The sequence below is a fragment of the Microtus pennsylvanicus genome, chromosome 1, assembly GCF_037038515.1.
Source record: "Microtus pennsylvanicus isolate mMicPen1 chromosome 1, mMicPen1.hap1, whole genome shotgun sequence".
NCBI lineage: Eukaryota > Metazoa > Chordata > Mammalia > Rodentia > Cricetidae > Microtus > Microtus pennsylvanicus.
The window spans coordinates 148,329,478-148,351,020 of NC_134579.1; the positions used below are offsets into that span (position 1 = coordinate 148,329,478).

General features: G+C 40.1%; 1 protein-coding gene across 1 annotated transcript; it reads right to left on the reverse strand.

The window, feature by feature from the left end:
• Positions 1-17,916: 17,916 nt before the first annotated feature.
• On the reverse strand, positions 17,917-20,717 carry LOC142837330 (zinc finger and SCAN domain-containing protein 4-like). The gene is made up of 3 exons (XM_075952378.1): positions 20,322-20,717; positions 18,653-18,812; positions 17,917-18,455 (listed from the first exon to the last, which is right to left on the reverse strand). Exons 1-3 carry the CDS (start codon positions 20,715-20,717, stop codon positions 17,917-17,919), a joined length of 1,095 nt encoding a protein of 364 aa, XP_075808493.1.
• Between the last annotated feature and the right edge of the window lie 826 nt (positions 20,718-21,543).

Below are 21,543 nucleotides of genomic sequence, written 5' to 3' on the forward strand. Positions count from 1 at the left end.
CTGGTCTACAAGAGCTAGTTCCAGGACAGGCTCCAAAGCTGCAGAGAAACACTGTCATTAAATACAATAAAAAGAATGGAAAAATGGATAAAGAAAGTGTGGAATATATACACATTAGAGTACTACACAGCGGTAAAAAACAATGATACCTTGAATTTTGCATGCAAAAGGATGGAAATAGAAAACACTATCCTGAGTGAGGTAACCCAGACCTGAAAAGATGAATATGGTAGGTACTCACTCATAAGTGGATTCTAGCCATAAATAAAGGACGTTCAACCTATAATTTGTGATCCTAGAGAAGCTAAATAAGAAGCTAAATTCAAAGTAAAACATATAGTTATCCTCCTGAATATTGGAAGTAGACAAGATTGCTAAGCAAAAATTGGGAGCTTAAGGGTGGAGGTTGGGTGGGGGTAAGGAGAGATTGGGAGAGAGAAGTGAGAAGGGGAGGATGGGGAGAGCTTGGGGAAATGGGAGGGTTGGGATGGAGGAAGGGTGGATATGGGAGCAGGGAAGTATATATCTTAATTAAGGGAGCCATTTTAGGGTTGGCAAGAGGCTTGGCTCTAGAGGGGTTCCCAGGTGTCCAAGGATATGTCCCCAGCTTGTTCCTTGGGCAGCTGAGGAGAGGGTGCCTGAACTGGCCCTATACTATAGCCACACTGATGAATATCTTGCATATCACCATCGAACCTTCATCCAGCGATGGATGGAGATAGAGACAGAGACCCACATTGGAGCACTGGACTGAGCTCCCAAGGTCCAAATGAGGAGCACAAGGAGGGAGAACATGAACAAGGAAGTCAGGACCACGAGGGGTGCCCCCGCCCACTGAGACGGTGGGGATGATCAAATGGGAGCTCACCAAGGCCAGATAGACTGGGACTGATGAAGCATGTGATCAAACCGGACTCTCTGAACATGGCTGAGAATGAGGGCTGACTGAGAAGCCAATGATAATGGCACTGGGTTTTGTTTCTACTGCATGTACTGGCTTTGTGGGAGCCTAGTCTGTTTGGATGCTCATCTTTCTAGACCTGGATGGAGTGGGGAGGGCCTTGGACTTCCCACAGGGCAGGGAACCCTGACTGCCCTTTGGCTTGGAGAGGGAGGGGAAGGGATATTCGGGGGATGGAGAGGGAAATGGGAGAAGAGGAGGAGGTGGAAATTTTTAATAAAAAATAATACGTAAATAAATTTATTAGGTTCAATAGATCATGTACATCACTTTATAAAGTAAGCTTAATTAAAATACTCATCACTCTATTGTATTTATATAGCTAAATCACTGAAAAAGAAGGGTTTAAAGTAATTTTACTGTATTTTGGAGATCGGATTTCTCTGTGTAGTTTCAGAACATGTCTTGGAACTCACCCAGGAGACCAGGTTGAACTATAACTGACAGAGATGCTCCTGCATCTGCCTCTTAAATGCTGGGATAAAAGATTTTGCCACCACCTTCAGTCTTAAAAAATGTTTTTTTTAAAATAAAAGGGTATAATTTCTGCTCTCTCATTAGAAAATAATATGTTTCTGAAAGTTTAATGTTTCCTGGGACATGGTAGTGGAACCTTTAATTTTAGGACTCAGGAGACAGGGACAGACAATCTATGAATTTGCAGCTAATCTGTTGACCCGTCCAACAGGCCATGTAATTCGTGGGCCTCGAGTTCGGGATCACCTGGGTAGGAATGGGGGGAGAGAGAAAGGGAACCAAGCGTGTGTAAAGAACGACAGAGTCAGTCTGAGATGCGTCTAGGTTCCGTTTATTGCAAGCAGGGGTTTATTCTTATAGAGTGGTTCTGGCAGGGAGGGGTAGGGTTAGAGGGGAATGGAAACTATTGCGCCCTAGGCCAAGGGGGAAGTAGTTGTTTTCGTAAAACGTCTTGACCACAAGATGGCCCAAAAAGACAACAGTTGTATTTGTAATATCTTCTTGGAACATCCTGCGGCCAAACCGTCCCAAGAACTATTTCATAGCTGATTGTGCAGCAAGCTTTTTTTGCAGCAGGCTGTTCTTGCAGAGGGGATGAGGAAGATTGGCAGTACTTTTTAGGTAGGGGGGCTTCTTGGTCCCCAACAATCTGTTCTACAAAGGGAGTTCCACAGAGTCAGTGATACACACAGACAAACCCATGATAAGCAAGAAAAACGAATGAATGAAAGAAAGAGTGAAAGTTTGGGATGATATATGTCTTCATTGATTGTAGTAATAAGGATGGCAGCGGGGCTGCGTTCCCAAAACCCCAGCCGCCTGCCCGGCTAGCTTTTGCCCCATAATAATTACACGGACACTGTATTCTTTTAAACACTGCTTGGCCCTTTAGCTCTGGCCCTTACTGGCTAATTCTGATATACCGATCAACCCATCTCTAATAATCTGTGAGCACCGGTCTTACCGGGAAGATTCTAGGTCGGAGCTTCATCGCGTGTGTCTGCCTGGGAGCTGGGCATGGCATCTCTCTCTGAGGCGTCTGCTCCCGAGAGGAGAGCTGTGGAGTCTGACCTCACTTCCTTTTCCTCCCAGCGTTTTGTTCTGTTTACTCCTCCCACCTATCTTCTAATCAATGAAATGGGCCAAGGCAGTTCCTTTATTAGCCAATGACCTTCCTCCATCAATTGATTTGACTAAACACATTGATTTTTGTATGTTTTCAAGAAAAGCGCTTTAGGACATACCATTACTTATGAAGTTCATATCAAATTGACTTCAGAATTCATTAAGAGAAACAGGAGAAAATATTTGAAATTCACATTTAGAGTGAGTAATTATATAGTCTGGCTATTTCACAATATATTATTTTAAGATTTTTCTTGTGTTTCTTTGATTGTGTGTTTGGGAGCTTGCTTGTGAATGTGAGGGCCAGAGTGACGGCAGCTCCTAAGGCTGCACTGGGAGACAATTGTGAGTCACTAGTAGAGGCTAGGAATGAATCACTAATTAAGCTCTCAAAATAATAATTAAAACTAAACTACGAAAACTTAAATGATAAAACAAATCAGAGATGGATCCCACACTTTGTTAAAATTCCTAAATCAATTCAGAAATATTCAAAATACATCCAAACTGAGTCTCAAAGTCACCAGTAATTAAGGGAATACAGTGAGAGAATGCAATTAAAGTTTCAGTGAGAGATCATCACATAATGTGTAAACAGGTATTAATTGAAAGAAATTAAGCAACATAAAAGCAGGAGTTAAAGCTACTGAACACGTGGAGCAAAAGAACCCTTGTGCAGAATCTGCAGGAAAGTATGACGGGGAAGTTGTATAAATTAGTAACGTTATTTTCCAACAAAATTGAATAAAAATCACTACCAACCTCAACGGTACTGTTACTGAGTCTCCTTCATGTTGGATCATCAACTCTTGTTATTCTCTATGGCAAATGCTGTACTAGGATCAGAGATTAGAAGAAACAATCCCACATGGGCAATGAACAGTATTGAGTAGGAAAGATAAAAGAGGAAACTGACATTCCCTGCCATTGCCCAGCTGAGTCTCAGCAGTTCTCCTGAAGAAACTAAGGAAGACAGTCACTTCTTTGATGATGTTTGGGTGACAAGGTGAACAGACGGAATGGTGCTGAATGACATTGTTCAAAATGGACATTCACATGAAAGCAAGGGTTTATGTCTCTATACACTCACTTTAACCAAAATAGATGTTGAATTACTATAGAGTTGAAATGCTAAAACTCTCTGAGGAAAATGTTAGTAATATAAGATGTATTGAGGGGCAACAAGACTAAGAGCCAAGGAAATACACTGAGATTTAAAGCATGGCATTACAGGAACAATCTCTTATTATGAGAAAATCTTTGACTTCTGTACTTCACTAAGGAGCTCGAAAACTAGAATGTACAAAGGAAAATAAAGACTACACATACTCTTCATGTATCTTCCAGTCAACAAAACAGTTAATGAAATGAAAACATACTTCTTTAAAGAAAAACCATACAGGGGCAATAATGATTTTTAAAAGTGTTAAACATATTTACCTTTAAAATGCAAATTACAAATACTTTGAGACTCTACTTCACCCCTAAGAATGATTAACATTAAGAAAATAAACAACAAATATTGATTAAGATGTAGATAAATTGATTGTTATTCTATACTTATAGGAAGGTAAAGTACTATATTTATTATAGAAATAAATACAAAGATTTCTCATAACATTAAAATAGAATTACAATATAACACATCTCTGTAATGTCTGAGCATACAACCAAAGGATTTATGCCCTACCACAGAAATGCTTGAACATCCATGTAGTCTGCTGCATTCTTCATGATAGCAGGGAAATGATGTCCATGTTAGATGTTCATCTGCAGATTAAAAACCCATGGTCTTAAATCACAGTGGAATTTTATTCATCAGGAAAGGAAAACGAAGTTTTCAGAAATTACACAGTCTTTAAAAATTAGCAAAGTGATATAGACTTAAGGGGAAAATATTGCATGTTCTTTCTCAAACAGAGATATTGACCACAATGTGGAAATGTATTGAAAGTGTCGAGATAAGGTGGTTATGGGCTATGAAACCAGACAGGAGATCCACAGATGAGGGTAAATATGTATTGGGGAATCAAGGGGAGGGCAATAGGACAACTGTGCTGGGAAAAGTGAAAAGGATTGTAGCAGATATGTGGAAGGGTGGGAGGGAGTCAGGGGTGAGGAGAAGAAAATTAGAAGAGGAGAATAAGAAATGAATTAGTTTGATGACATCACAATGTAAGCTTATTAAAATTTTTATAAAGCTAAAGCAAGTAAGTATTCTGGTTTCATAGTAAATTTTGCTATTTAATGACAGTAGTCATAGTCAATGCAATGTTACAACTGTACACTCAATACTTAAAATTCCCATGGTCATTCTTATGATATTTCTCTCCTACAGAAGTTTTATAATATTGGAAGTACAGGGGATCAAACTAAGCATCTCCTAATAAAATATCAGTACTCTAATACTGAGTCACAGTCTTGTTTTTTTTATATATGAATTTAAAAAATCAGTTCATCAAGTTGTAAGACAATATTGTAATATTTCATTCTTAGTGATAAAGTGGCAGTGTTGTCATTTTAGTCAAAAAATCATTTGAGGAAAGCAGTCTTGTTGTGTCCTTTCAGTGTTTCTCAAAAAACATGGACTACACACACACACACACACACACACACACACACGTACTTCATAGAATATATTTTAGATCACAATCATTTCCTTCCTAAAAGCAATGCATTTTCTAAGACAATTCTGATATGTCATTAATTATCTTGTTAGTATAGATATCTGTATGCAAGAAGTTCTCATGGTGTACATGCCATTTGTATGTAAAATGTTATTTTACATTAAACAAGAATTATTATAATTTCTAGCAATTCCATTTCTTAGGAAGAGCAAAATAAAAGTGAGAAATTAAAATTAGGGTTTTGAATAATATCCCTAGTCACTTCAAAAGTAGAATCATTTAAAATCTCTGAAACATGCGATCATTCCACAAGTCCATCAAGAAACAAACACTTGAAGACAACACAGTGTGTACAGCATTTATCTTATAATGTGAAAGTTGATACATGCTACAAGGATAGATACCATAGACCCTCTATTGAGGGCTATGACCAGGTCTACTGCAGTATGATTCCTAATGGCTGTTGAACCTGCGGTTTTCAACTCCAAATACAAAGAAACTGAAATGATGATACCCAGAAAGCCCGCATAGCACTTCCCGCCAAGCCCTATGATGAGAGAGCAGTAAAGTGTGGAAGGAAAATTTCAGCACCCAAAGTATACCTTCTAACCTCCACACACGTGTGCAGGCTATGGTGCACATGCCGTCCTCAACAACCACTGAATAATTAAAGTACAAAAGACAATAGAATGATGGTTAGCAGGGTTACAAATAGAAGGAGATGGATGTTGGTCTCATGGGCACAAAGTTTGGGTTTGTGATGCAAATATTCTGGAGATCAGCTGCAGAAAAATAGAATCATATTTTATATAGCTGAACTGCACACTTATAGATGCTAACATGAGGAAGGTTTTTAGTTTACATTTGTTTCTCATTTACAAGATAATAGCAACATTATTAATAACTGAGAACTTCTTTCAATGTTGTATGGTACAGAGCTACAGTGATGAGAGTCAATAAATACATTACTGGCTTTGCTTCACAGGTTACTAGTGTAGAATTTAGGGTGACACGATGAGAATGTATTTTTGTATGTAAGGAAAGTTAGAAGCATGTTAGATAGAGTATAATGTGGTGGAGTTTTGACGCTATTGCTTTGGTTTGGAATTCACTTATTCACAGCAATCCTGACATTTGGAATATATATGACAGCTTGTGAAACTCTAGACAGCAACAAGACAAGAAGAACAGAGACAGACAAACATACCTCTTCATAATTTCCAGATGGAGACATGCATATCTATTCATATGACAAGAGCACTGTATCTGTCTGTTCTTACAGAAAACAAGTGAAGACATAGAAACACCAATTTGGGGGTGTATTTAGTAAAGATTAGAAACAGAATTGTTAAACTATGTATCATATCTCGAGATAGCTAAAATACCAAGAAATAAACAACCTTCTATTGTGCATTTGCTCCTTATTTGTAATTTATTCAATTTCTAACTCTTAATCTTCAAGCTTCTAAAAAATTCAGTTTTCCCAGTCAAAAGCCAGCCTATTATCCTATCAAATACAAAACAATTTTAATTACTGTAGCAATATTCTTTATCACCCATTTCTATATAACAAATATTAAAACAGAAGTATACAATGTATGAAGAGAATAAAATACTTCAATATGTAGGCTATCTAGTATGATACGTAGGGGATGTAGTTCATTTAGTTTTGTGGCCTTTGTGAGGCCTGGGTGTGATTCCTAGTGATATCAGTAAAGAGGAATGAAGAATCCAAATCAATCTTTCTTCTAAAAACTTTTTTTTGTTTTCTTCCTATTTTTAAATTGTTCTTCAAATCTGTCTCTTAACCATTTTTTTTGCTTTGTAAATAATACCATTAAAAATTTCTACCTCCTCCCTTACTCCCATTCCCCCCTCCCACTTTTCCTCCTGCTCCCCCTTCAGTCCTAAGAGAGGGCAGGGTACCCTGCCCTGTGGGAAGTCCAAGGCCCTCCCCTTCCATCCAGGTCTAGGAAGGAGTGCATCCAAACAGACTAGGATCATAGAAAGCCAGTACATGCAGTCCCAATGCCATTATCATTTTCTTCTCAGTCTGCCCTCATTGTAAGCCACATTCAGAGAGTCCGGTTTGATCACGTGCTTTTTCAGTCCCAGTCCAGATGGCCTTGGTGACCTCAGATTAGATCAGTCCCACAGTCTCTGTGGGTAGACACACCCCTCGAGGTCCTGACTTCCTTGCTCATGTTCTCCCTCCTTTTGCTCTTCATCTGGATCTTGGGATCTCAGTCCAGTGCTCCAACGTGGGTCTCTGTCTCTATCTCCATTTATCGCTAGATGAAGGTTCTATAGTGATATGCAAGATATTCATCAGTGTGGCTATGGGAGAAGGCCAGTTCAGGCACCCTCTCCTCTGCTGCCCAAGGACCTAGATGGGGACATCTCCCTGGACACCTGGGAACCCCTCTAGAGCCAAGCCTCTTGCCAACCCTAAAATGGCTCCCTTAATTAAGATATCTTCTTCCCTGCTTTCATATCCACCATTCTTCTGTCTCAACCATCCCACTCCCCAAAGCTTTCCCCAATCCTCCCCTTCTCCCTTTTCTCTTCTCTTCTCCCCTTTCCCTCACCCCACCCCACCCCACCCCCATGCTCCCAACTTTTGCCCAGCGATTTTGTGCTTCCAATTTCTAGGAGGATCTCTCTCTATTTTTTTTCTTTGGGTTCACCTTATTGTTTAGCTTCTATAGGATCATGAACTGTAGGCTCAATGTCCTTTGCTTATGGGTAGAATCCACTTATGAGTGGGTACATATCATATTCATCTTTTGGGGTCTGGGTTATCTCACTCAGTATAGTGTTTTCTATTTCCATCTACTGCATGCAAAATTCAAGATGTCTTTTTTTTTTTTACCAATGTGTTTATGTGCCACACTTCCTTTTTCCATCCTTCCATTGAGGGGCACCTAGGTTGTTTCCAGGTTCTGGCTATTACAAATAGTGCTTCTATGGAAAACAGACATCTATGGAAATATGATGGTGTTGCATCCCTTTAAAACCAGCACTTGGAGACAGAGGCAGGCATGTCTCAGTAATTGTAGGTGACCCTTTACTACAGAGTTAGTTCTAGGACATCCAAAACTACAAAGAGAAACCCTATCTTGGAAACACCAAACCAAACCAACACCTAAAATTTAGAAAGAGACATGCAAAAAGAGGCAGAGAAAGGGTGTAGGTGATGGGGATGGAGGGAGAGAGAGAGAGAGAAAAAGAGAGAGAGGCTGATAAAAGAAGATAGAAGCATGAAAAGAAGAGGCTTGGTAGCAGTATATTAAGGGAACAAGATTTACATTGGTTTGAGAGAATTGGGACGATCTCCATTTCCCAGAGGAGGAAATAGCTTAAATTTTATTCAAAAGCCCACTGAGCTTCCCGCTTCCAAATCCAATACCAGCATTTCTTTCTCTGACCCTGTATGTTCTTGAATCAATTTTGTTTATTCTCTTTCTCACTCTCTCTCTCTCCTTTCTTTCTTCCCTTCCTTCCTTAATTTGTTTTTCCTTCAATTTACCTAGCTATCTTCCTATCTTACTTTCTCTTTCCTACATCTTACCTCCCCTCCAAACTGCATTCCATTCAATAGAGCTGTTGAAAGAATTTCTTGATATAGCCATCTGTCCAACCTTTGGATCTGAGTTTTAACTCTGTTCTTTAGGTTCAAACTCAGGACATTGGATTTCTGTATTAAGCACCTTTATCCACTGAAATATCTTCCCATCTATTGAATCTTTATTAAAATTGAGGAATGTAGCTCATGCGAGAGGACAGTGTGTTTCTCTTGGAAGAAACAAAGACCAGAAGCTCATGGAGGTTTTCCTTCCCTAGTTCACTGTTTGGAAATTGATTTTCTGTTTTCCCCTTGAGGATCTCTCAGATGGAATTCACATTCTCACATTGAGGGTCAAAGGTGTTCTGAGATGAACCATTTGTCTGGCCCCTTTAAGGTTTTTAAAATGTGCTCCAAATTCTAGCAAGTAAATAAAGAGATGGTGGAAATGACTAGGGATGAAGGCAGTGTACTGTATTATTATCCACAGATAGATACCAAAATGGCAAATGTTTACTAATAAGCGATTCCACAATGACGGTAAGAAGGGGAGGAAGTTAGCTTGCAGAATCAGGTAAAGGAGGTGAGAGAAAATGAATTCTGTGAAGATGGAGGTAATGGGCATAGATCCGTGGACTCGGAGTCACTGTTAGTTCCCTACTACAGTAAACTGGTACTAAACAGGTAAGGAAGTGTCCACGTAGAAATGCTTAAATGATGGCATTGGAGATATCCTGATATCTGCCTTATGCCTCTCCAGCATCTTTAAAATTACTATTTATGGAATCTATGCTGTGTGCAGTTCTTGTTGCCAGGAGAAGCTGATTATTCTAGAATATCACCACTTGTTTTGCTGTTTTCCACTGTTATAAAGACATCTTGACAAACAGGATTATTTTTTTCTTTTGGAAACTGTTGGCAGTGTTTGACTTTTCTTTCACAATATGAATGTTTGCCTGCATGTGTATATGTAGTTGTTGATGTTTTTGTAATTTGGATTGACTCACTAAACCACCATGGGTAACACAGTGTTTCATGTTCATATTTTCTCCAACACTGACTAGGGCATTGCTTAGGACTGAACCTGGGTGTCAACCATGCTTCTTCCTGGAATACACTGAGCCCTCCAAGGATTCGTGAGAAAGGCTCCTCTTCACTCTTCCTAAATGCTTTGGTAAATTTGTTTGTGTAATTGTTCTTATTTTTACCCCAAAATAATATTAAGAGAATATAATTTGAAAGTAAATCTTAGCCTTTCAAGTAGATGGTATTAAGGACACACATTTGCTATGAAAAGAATTGGTCTATTAGGAAAGATGTCGGAGAATAGTAATTATTAAGTTGGATGCTGTTGTGATCCAGCTGCCCTCACTCCCCCTTACTGAGAGCAGAACTTCCTTGTGGCTGTAATTGACAAGGATGTTTGTGTTCTTCCTGGCCAGTGGGTCTCCATAGAAGGAGTAGAGGTATAAAAGGTGCTGGGCAAAATAAAGCTTGCTGTTCTTCCACCTGAAAAGAAGCCTCTGTGTCTCAATCCTGGCACCCCCCTGCCAGTCTTGGCTATCCAGGCTGCGCAGGCCGCAGCAGATGCTCAGAGTCTGATCACAATCAGAAGATAGTCAGAGCCATTCTGCACAGGACACACAATTGTGTTACACTCCACATCAGTTGAATATTTTTCCTTTTATACCAAGACACTGGAAACATAGAGTAAAGAAATAGATGGGGTGGGGCACCCGGTTTCTCTGTGTAGTTTTGAAGTATGACATTAAAAAGATGTTCCTGCGTAAAAAGAGGCACTTCCTTCTATGTGAAGGTTGCTCCCTGTCTGGTGGAGAGCCCCCATTCTCTATACTCTTTGCAAATATGATTTCTTACAAACCCAGAGATTTCCCTTTAGAGTCCACATTTTTCAGGTTGTAAAATCCTATTCTGTTTCTTCTTGCCGACCCCTCATGTTTATTAAAAGACTTATGCTTCAAAGCCTAAGTAGACACATTCTTAAGTTTTAAGATAGGTTAATTAATTATATAATAATTAAGAGGAAATTTTCCAGTGTATTTAAAAACCTTTTTATGTTGCTACTTGTAGTTCTTTACAAACATAGCTGGTGCTTTGTTTAGACAGGGTTAGGACTTGGCTCATTATTAGCATTGTACTTTGCAACCATCTGCTTCAACCTCTTGAATTCTCAACCTTCATAATGCTATGACCATTTACTATAGGCCTTCATGTTGTGGTGACCCTGACCCAACTATAAAATTATTTTTATTGCGTCTTCAGAATTGTAACTTTTCCACTTTTATGCACAGGAACATACATAACTGATATGCAGGATATCTGATATGCCTACACTTATTAAAGAGTCATCCAACCCTAAAGGTGTTGAAAAACACAGATTTAACATGTTCTGTAAACAAAATATGTTGTATCTATTTTCTTCTGTAGTGTCTTCAATGCCTAAGATCCTCTCTTCCATTTCTTGTTTTCAGTTGGCAATGCTTGCATCTTTGGTTCCTCTTTGCTTACCTATAATTTCCATTTCCTGAATTCCATTAGTTGGTATTATTTTTATTACTTTTCTTTCTTGAACTGTCTTATTGTTTTCCTTCAAACATTTGTTTCTTCTTGGATTTATTGACGTTCTTTAACTGATTTGTTGATCTCTGATTTTTTTATTGTCAATCCTTGGTGAGGAAGGACAGAGTTCAGTCTGATTTGTGGCAATTCAACAGTCTTATCAAAGCCTACAGACCCAAGAAGACCAAGGTAGGAAAGACAGTTTTATGGATAATTGAATCGCATAAGCATTTCTTTTTTTTTAAGCATAGCACATTATATTTTTATTGAAGGGACACCAATAGATCCATATAATTTACAAGATAATTTTATATTTTATTTTTTATTTATTAAAAATTTCCATCTCCTCCCCTGCTCCCATTTCACTCCCCCTCTCCCTACAACTCTTATTCCCCCTCCCCCTTCCTCTCCAGTCCTAAGAGAAGTCAGGGTACCCTGCCCTGTGGGAAGTCCAAGGCCTCCCCCTCCATCCAGGTCTAGGAAGGAGTGCATCCATATAGAATAGGCTCCCAAAAATCCAGTACATGCAGTAGAATCAAATCCCAGTGCCATTATCATTGGCTTCTCAGTCAGCCCTCATTGTTAGTAACATTCAGAGAGTCTGGTTTGATCACATGCTCCATCAGTCCCAGTCCAGCTGGCCTTGGTGAGCTCCCATTAGATTTGTCACATCATCTCAGTGGGTGGACACACCCCTAGTGGTCCTGACTTCCTTGCTCATGTTCTCCCTCCTTGTGCTCCTCATTTGGACCTTGGGAGCTCAGTTCAGTGCTCCAATGTGAGTCTCTGTCTCTATCTCCATTTATCTCTGGATGAAGGTTCTATGGTGATATTCAAGATATTCATCAATGTGACTATGGGACAGACCAGTTCAGGCACCCTCTCTTCTGCTGCCCAAGGACCTAACTGGGAATATCCCCTTAGACACTTGGGAACCCCTCTAGAGCCAAGCCTCTTGCCAACCCTAAAATGGCTCCCTTAGTTAAGATATCTTCTTCCCTGCTCCCATATCGACCCTTCCTCCATCTCAACCATCCCATTCCCCCAAGCTCTCCCCAATCCTCCCTTTCTCCCTTCTCTCTTCCCCCTTCTCCTTCCCCTCAGCCCAACCCCCATGCTCCCAACTTCTGCCCAGCCATCTTGTCTACTTCCAATTTCTAATCTCTAATGCAATGCTTGATGTTTCCCTGGAAGGAAAATACATTCTATTTAAGCATTTTACGTCACTGTGATGATAGTTACAGTGATAACACATTGAAAGGGATATGAAGACAGGCATTTTTGTCCCATGACTGTTGATCCTATGTTCTTACATTTTGCTCTTCCAAACCTGTAAAAATTTCCTGATTTAGAGAAACTTTTGAATCTCAAATGCTGCTATCAGGAAACAATCTCACACCAAAGGCAGAGGAATGAGAATGAGGCACCCAGGAACTGTCTGGTACACAACTCACAAAACACCCGAGGTTTAAGCAGGCTCATCTCTCCAAGCAGAGAGAGTGGCATGTATTTTATTTTGGAAAAAACCATCATGTTTGATACACATGATGTGAATACTGTAGTCTATGGAGGAATTATAAAATGTGTCTCCAGATATAAGGCAGTCTTCATTCTCTCTTTTTCTTTCCTTTTCTATCTTGGTTTGGAAAAGGAGTAACTTGTAGGTTAGTCTGCTCACATACTCACAAATACTTAAGAATCACATTGCATGTCGATGCTGTGTTTTCTCTTAATATTTCATTGAAAAAAAATTTCCGCCTCCTCCCAGCCTCCCATTTCCCTGCCCCTCCTCTCACTCCTCCCCTCTCTCCCCACTCCTCTCCCTCCCTCTCCAGTCCGAAGAACAGTCAGGGTTCCCAGCCCTGTGGAAAGTCCAAGGTCCTCCCCCCTCCATCTAGGTCTAGGAAGATGAGGATCTAAACTGGCTAGGCTCCAACAAACCCAGAACATGAAGTAGGATCAAAACCCAGTGCCATTGTCCTTGGCTTCTCATCAGCCCTCATTGTCAGCCATGTTCAGAGAGTCTGGTTTTATCCTATGCTTTTTCAGTCCCAGTCCAACTGGCCTTGACGAGCTCCCAATAGATCAGCCCCACTGTCTCAGTGGGTAGGTGCACCCCTCACGGTTCTGACTTCCTTGCTCATGTTCTCCCTCCTTCTGCTCCTCATTGGGACCTGGGAGCTCATTCCCGTGCTTCATTGTGGGTCTCTGTCTCTTTTTCCATCCATCGCCAGATGAAGGTTCTATGGTGATATGCAAGATATTCATCAGTGTGGCTATAGGATAGGGCCATTTCAGGTTCCCTATCCTCAGCTGCCCAAGGAACTAACTGGGGACATCGCCTTGGGCACCTGAGAGCCCCTCTAGGTTCAAGTCTCTTGCCAACCCTAAGATGGCTCCCTTAATTACGATATATGCTTCCCTGCTCCCATATCCATCCTTCCTTAATCCCAACCATCCCATTTCCCCAAGTTCCCCCCATCCTCCCCTTCTCACTTTTCTCTCCCCATCTCCCCTTACCCCCATCCCACCCCACCCCCAAGATCCCAATTTTTTGCCCGGCAATCTTGTCTACTTTCCATATCCAGGAGGGTAACTATATGTTTTTCTTTGGGTTCACCTTCTTATTTGTTTTTATCTTTGGTTTGTTTCTGTTCTTTTAGATTTTGTTTGTTTGTATGCATGCATGTGTGTGTGTGTGTTTTGGTTGGTTGGTTTGTTGGTTGGTTGCTAACAGGATTGTAGATTTGGTTTATTTCTTTCTTTTTTATTTTGTCTGAGGAACTATTTCCCTATGTTCCCCAGGATCTACTGAAAGTCCTATGTAGATCAGGTTGACCTGGAAATCAAAGACCCTTGCTCTGACTCCTCAGTCCTGGGATTAAAGGCATGTTACTTTAATTAAGAGGACAAAATTCATCCTAACAATTAAAATGCTAGAGGAAGGCTAGTGGAATTTAATCCCAGCACATGATTTAATCCCAGCAACCACCTTTAATCCCGGGACAGATCTGACCATTGAAAACGGATCTCTGGAAATCTGGTTCCAGCTTGGACTGCATAGCAAGTTCCAGCACAGCCAGGACATAATAGAGAAATATTCTCAAAATAACAGACAAACAAACAAAAGGGATGCTTGAAATAGTGAGGCAGCCCTAGAACCCCAACAATGGGTAAGAAGAAGCCAAAGGTCATTCTCAGCAATTTATTCTGTTGTGCACCAGGCTAAATGACTCCATTTACAAAATCAATCAAGCATAAAACATTGAAAAAGAGATGACAAAACCTCCTCATTATTGTTGAAACCATTTTATTTCGACCGGATGAAAATCAACATATCATGCTGTCAAACATGCCTGTCATGTTTTCCCAAGGTAAGATACAAGCTTCTCTCCCTCACAACACAGTTGATCTTGGTTCAGACTAGTATTTTCTGTGCTGTGCTTCAAACACCTCTACCCTCTGTCTAATTGCCCTACCAAGGGTAAGACCCTGTTCACTGCAGGCCTTAGTATTCAATTCTCTCTAGAAAACAGGAATTTTCAACAGCTTTAGAAGTAGCCATATATGTGAAAACAGAGTTAGAATTCGTGAAGGTAGGTACATGCCAGCTCCAAACCGCTGTGCTACAATACTCCATGCACGGATCTAATTTGCAGAGCCACTGGCTGGTTCTTCTCCCTCCATGGTACTTCCTGCTGACAGAAAGAAGTGGGGTGTATTTCTTCATGATCTGAGTGAAGTCCTTAGACTCACAGCATAACAGATTCATTATATTAGTCAGTGTTTTCTTCCAACACTGGAGTATATATAACTGGACTATGCATAGTTAGGGTGTGGGCTTCATGAAGACTTCCCATGAAGCCCAGTGTAACTTCCTAAACCTAACATGTGTTTGGTGAGGCCCAGTGTAACTTCCTGAGCCTATCTCGCGTTTGGAGACCTGTCTGTGGCTATAACTTCCACACATAAAGTGACTGAGCACAACCCAGTCTAGGCTTGCCTCTGCCCAGCTACTGCTAATGTGAAAAATATTTTTAGACCTTGCTCCACCTCGGCACATCCCAGGCATCCCAACCCCTATATAAGTTCTCGCCTAATATAATTAAATGAGATTTAGCTTCACCAGAGGTCTGAGTTGACACTCACCATCTCCCTAAGCCCTAGGGAAAGTCCAGCATGTCAGGCCCTGCCTCTTCCTTTTCTGCCAGAGAACCATGCACACGGGTATTGGAGTGCCTAAGTTGAGATTAATTTCTCTTTTGTACAAAATGAGAAATTATCTTAGAAAATGTTATTACAAAAGTATGTTAGTAACACAATTCCTTCAGAGAAAAAGGCCAGAGGTATATTTTCTTGAAGAAATGAATAAATACAAAGAATATAATTGCACATGATCTGCTGCTGACTGACTCTCTTGGAGATTGAAGACCGAGGGAGAACGGGTGAAGGCTAAGGAGAACCCGGGATTCGGCGAATGACAGATAGTCAGAACTCTAACCAGGTTTGAATCTGCTGCAATTTTACTAAAATTCAAGCATCACTTTTATGATATTACAGAAGGAAGTTGGCAGACACAAAAGCTTACATAAAAAAATGATTACAGGCAATTGATTATTCTCAGCATGTCTTGCGGTCAGGGCCAGGTGGGCAGAGCTTTTCATTGAAATTCGTCTCACACCATTAACCAACTGCGCTTTCTGATGGCCCTAAATCATATCTGCCCTCAAGGTAACCGAAATACCATTCTTTAGGATTCCACCCCCAGGGTTTGCTCCAATATTGAATGGCTGGCTTCATATTGTCAAGAATAGCCTGCCTTTCTTGCCTATCTAAAATGCACCAAGGGTTTCTCATTCTGGCTAGCCTCTCCATAAAGGTAACTCATGCCACTCCATACATTTTCCTTCATAATTTACCCATATTCTACTATCATGAGGTCTTTCTCTTCTAGGGTATCCATAAATTCCCCCAGAGAGCAAGCCAGAGTCTTAAGCATAACATTAATGGCCTGAATCAAGGGAGGGAACTGATGCATCACTACCTCCATATTCAAAGAGCCGTTGGGAATGTTTCCTGGTTCCTTAAACAGATTAATTTTTTAACAAGAGAAAAGTAGAACAGAAGAAGAAGATACAGAGCCAACACAAGAAACCTCGCCAGGAGGCACAACTCGAGCAGACTGCCAGGGAGCTGCCGGGTCCAAGCTCCAGAAAGCAAGAGCCCCTCATTTTGAGATGGCCACCAGCTGAGAGGCATTTTGTCACACAGGCGAGACAGCAGTGGATGTGGCAATGAACAAACGCATTTTGATGAAACTTCTAGAAAGTGGATATCAAGGAAAATGGCATGTATGAGCTGGATCTATGGAGAAAGTAAGATGAGTAAATGAAGAAATGGGCCACAGGGCTGTGAGATTGGTTTAGTTTCTTTTTATTTCAAAGTATATATCAATAGGACATAGCAAGCTATAGCATTGTGATACTTTCATCCAAGTGTATTACGTGCTCTTTTATTATTGATTCCTTATTTTCTCATCTGTTTCGACAAATAAGTTGGAGCAGAAAACACCGATTGCTCCATGACAGATCATGGAATTTGATCACATATTTGATACTTACTGTGTCATAAGATGCACACAGTAAGTACATGTCATAAGATGCACACGGTAATTTGATCACATATTTGATACTTCATGTCTCTGGGAATCAACATTTTTTACATAATGTAGGACCAAGAACTGCTTCTGCCCTCTGACTGTGAAAGCAGCACAGATTTTCTGAGATGGTACATGTTTCAATGAAGTTCTCATGTGATATGCCCTCAAGAAAATTTACATGTGATTCCTTTTAAATGTTCTTGTGATTACATGCACTTGTGGAAGAAAACTATGTTCAGATTAACACAGGTTTGGCTTCTGACTCCCGAAGAGAAGAACCGTTTCTGACTGGGGCACATTGTCACCACCTGTATTTTATTACTAACATAGTTGGTGGTTTGGTTACATAGGGTTAGGGCATGGCTCATTAGTAGCATGGTATTTTGGAACCCTCTGCTTCAACCTGTTGAGTAGTGATTCTCAACCTTCAGAATGCTATGGACACCTACTGTGGTCTTTCATGTTGTAGTGTTCTAACTGTAATATTATTTTTATTGCTTCTTCAGAATTGTCATTTTTCTACTTTTAAAAATAGCAAAATAAATACCTGATGCATTATATCTGATACACCACACTTATTGAGGAGTCATTCAAACAAGCCCAACAGGAACTGAGAAACACAGATATAATGTCTTGGTGAACAAAATATGTAGTATCTATTGTTGACAATGCGTAAGATTCTCTTTTGTCTCTTTCTTTCTGCTGGCAATACTTTACTCTGTAGTTGCGGTTTCCCTGCTTATAATTTCCATTTCCTGAATTCCCTTAATTTGTTCTTATTTTTATTGCATCGAATTCTTGAACAGTCTTACTGGTTTCCTTCAAACGTTTGTTTTTGTCTTAGAATTCTTGACATCCTTTAACTGATTTGTTGATTGCCTCTGATTTTTGATGGTCTGTTACTGGTAATAAAGGACAAAGATCAGTTTGATTTGAGGCAATTCCTCTGATGACGGTGGTATGTGGACGATTGGCGGAAACTACGTTGACAATTGGAGCAAGTGTAGGGCTTCTCTCCTGTATGTATCCGTTTGTGTGCTTTTAGGGTGGCTTTATGGCTGAATGGCCTTTTACATGTAGGACATATGAAAGGCTTCTCTTCCTTGTGTATGATCTCATGGACTCTCAGGACTGAGACAGTATAGAAGCCTTTATGACATGTTTTACATACAAATGACCTCTCCTTCTTTTGAACTTTCTTATGAACAGAAAGATTAGAGTTTGTGTCTCTGTGGAGTCTCTTGTGGTGACCGTCATATGTGCAGTTTGCTGCATGATTCTGGATATCTTCAGTCTGCACTGGTCTGGAGGAAATCCCTGGTTGTACCTGGACCATAAGGACATCTCGAGAAGAATCTTCACTCTGAGATTCTTCCTGGTACCTGGCAGCATCATGCCATGTTCTGAGATCCAGAGGGATTTCATCAGAAACAGCTCCCTCAGTGTGATAATGAAAATTATCTGTTGGATAATGAAAAGAGAATCCATGCCATTTACAGGACTAGTAACACAACCATTTTCTTCACTAGAGTTCCATGAATAATCTAGGCCATTTTTACTGTCTGCATGATTTTTAAATATAAGACAGTCTGGGAAACTGTGCCTAAGAAGTGATCCCCACACAACAGCCCTTTTCTCTATACCTCCCTGACACTCACCTGTTGTCAATAATCTCTCCTGGTATATGGGCAAGGGTGTCCTTTCATTCTCTAGAGTTGACACTGTTACCAATTGCTGTTCTTTAAAATGCTCGATGACTTCTTTTAATGTCATGTTCTCTGTAAAGAGTGCTTCCTGCCCATGCATGGAGACATGAACCTGTAAACAAGCCAGATGACCACTGCCAGTGAATCTGGATGATAGAACACCTGCCCTCCAACTGATTGCATTGCATCACTGGACTATAGGTTAGCTCAATTGTCTAACTTTAATTTGTAATGTTCTTTTTCTTGCTTTCAAAGTTTTGTGCCCTCAAATCCCTATTTTCTCTGTATTTGCAAGTGTTGTGTCACTGTTGCCAGGGAAAAGGTAATGTTAGCTTTCCGTAATGTCTGCCCACAACATTATCTTCAGCTGCCCAATGCATTGAATGAGGAAAGATGAGGATGGTTTAAATTGAAAACTAGTGACTTTCCCCATCAAGAAAGGCTTCTCTTGTTCCAAGGATTGTCCCTCCTCCCACCGAAGCTATGGAAACTATAGCAAAATTGCTGCTTTAATGAAAAACCCCAAGGTTGGATATGACTAATCAGGAAGAGATTTAAAGACTCACACCTAGAAAAGTATGTATGGGGTGTCTGAAGAATTTCACCACCTTGGTCATTTCTGTCAATGACTGAGAATTATGTAAACCCAGAAATTTTTAAAAATCAAATAAGATTACGTCTCGCTTAAGATTTTTGATTTTTAAAATTGGCATTGCTGAACCATTATTCATTAAGTCATTTCTCATATGTGTCCATGGTGAATATGCTTTTGAGAGAACATGGTACCATCCTGCTTCTTCTGTTTAGCAAGAGGACATAAATAACACAGAATAGACAAAATTAGAAAACCATTAAAGAAATTATGTCCTTGATTCTGCTCCCCATGTCCATGGATCACAGGCTAGCTCAGAAATTCAGAGTGTTAAATGCCTGCCAAATTTCTGAAATGAAATAATTTAGGTAATGCTCATAATTGAGAGACCCTAAATTCCTCCATTTTACAACTGGACCTAATTTCAGTTTGTTAAAAACAAATGGAAAATCGTCCACAACATCCCTGACAGCAAGAACAAGGGGAGTGCACATCAGATGTCTGCACAAGAGCACAAAACATCGCAATGCAATGACAAAAAAGGACAGTTCTGTAACCGCATCCGAATTAGTCCAACATATCCCTATTGTGTTAATGTAGGGGAGGGATTGAGAGGCTCACTAAATCAAATATGTTCCTATGCTGATTTTTACTACAAAAAAAAAACCCTTTTGTTTTTACATGCTACTTGAATGTGAGGTCATCTTCACCCATTCTCAGGTGCATATAATAAGTACAATATAAGCACCTTGCTAAATGAGCCATCTCTAAAAGGCAGACTATCTCTTCTAAACCCTTAAATGCTTTGCTTTAATACCATCTCTTAGTCTCTTGCCACTTTTAAATAGATTAAATAATAATATGCCCATTGTACATGTGAATTTAAAGCAAGAAGGAAGTCCATTGTAAATAAGTTGGTTGAGGGCATTACAAACTGACCAAAAAACAACTATAAATCCTTCCAACTTCCCCCAAATGTAGAAGACTGTCTTTATTCCTGAGTTATCAACTCTCAGTCACACTACTCACCATAACAGGAGGCTTCAAGCACTCGTCAGTCAGTCCCTGCATGAGATTCCCCAGGTTTCTTCCACTTAATTCCCACAACTCTTTTACAGCAAACTCGTCTTTGGAATGCCCGATTTTGCGAAATTGCTCCAAGACCAGCTGGGAAATCATCTGCTCCTTGGTCTGTTCTTCTGGCTTCAACCATGAGGTAAACATCTCCCAGAGTGTTTGCAACTCCTGCTTTGCACAGGAGCCATTGTCATTTGGGAAAAAGTTGAGGCAAACACTAGCAGAGTTAGAGATGTCTTCTTCCCACTGCACAGGAGAAACCCGGCTTTGAATAAACTTCATGTTTTCTACTACACCATCATTTTCTGGTGACAGGGGCTGAAAGAAGCCTTTGAAGTGTGAAGCCATTCTGCTGAAAATCCTCAGAAATATTCAATTTTGGCAGCTCAGTATCTTTCTTGTGACTAGAAAATCTGTTTAAAAATTTGTGAATTGGTTAAACCAATGAATGAAAAAGTAAAACACTTGTTAATGTCACTGCTCTACTAAGAGACTTTTCAAAGTAAATATTTCAGAATTCTAAACCAATTATTTTATTTTTGGTTTTTCTAGATAGGATTTCTGTGTAGCTTGGAGCCTGTCCTGGAACTAGCTCTTGTAGACCAGGCTGTCTTCGAACTCACAGAGATCTGCCGGCCTTAGCCACCCTCTTGCTGGACTTAAAGGCTTGGGCCACCATTGCCAAGCCACAAATTCTTCTAGAGATGAGAACAAAGGAAAAAAATACAAGTGTAATATTACTTTACCCAACACAAAGAAAAATCCTGGTTTGAAAATGGGAAGACCTTAAATGAGAAAACAGCAAGCTGCATGGTAGCCAAAGGTTATCTGCTCACCCCTTTGTAAAAGGTAAAACTTATTGTTGCAGAGTCTCGATTTTTATGTTCCACCTGGGTCTCCCTTTACAAGTGCCACAGAGCAACACTTTCGTTAGAAAAACATTAAAAGTGAATGACCAACAACCATCAGTTCGCACAGTAGCAAGGACCTGTCCATAGAACAAGAGAGACCACATACCTCACCTTCAGAATTTTAAAGGACAAATACTTGAGCAGAAAGGTTTTCCAAAAGGCCACACAACATCTTAGAGACCTTCCCATGATTGTAAAGCAGCAACTCCCAGACCCACAATATTAACAAACCTACACATAGCCACTACACTAAGAAGGGAAAT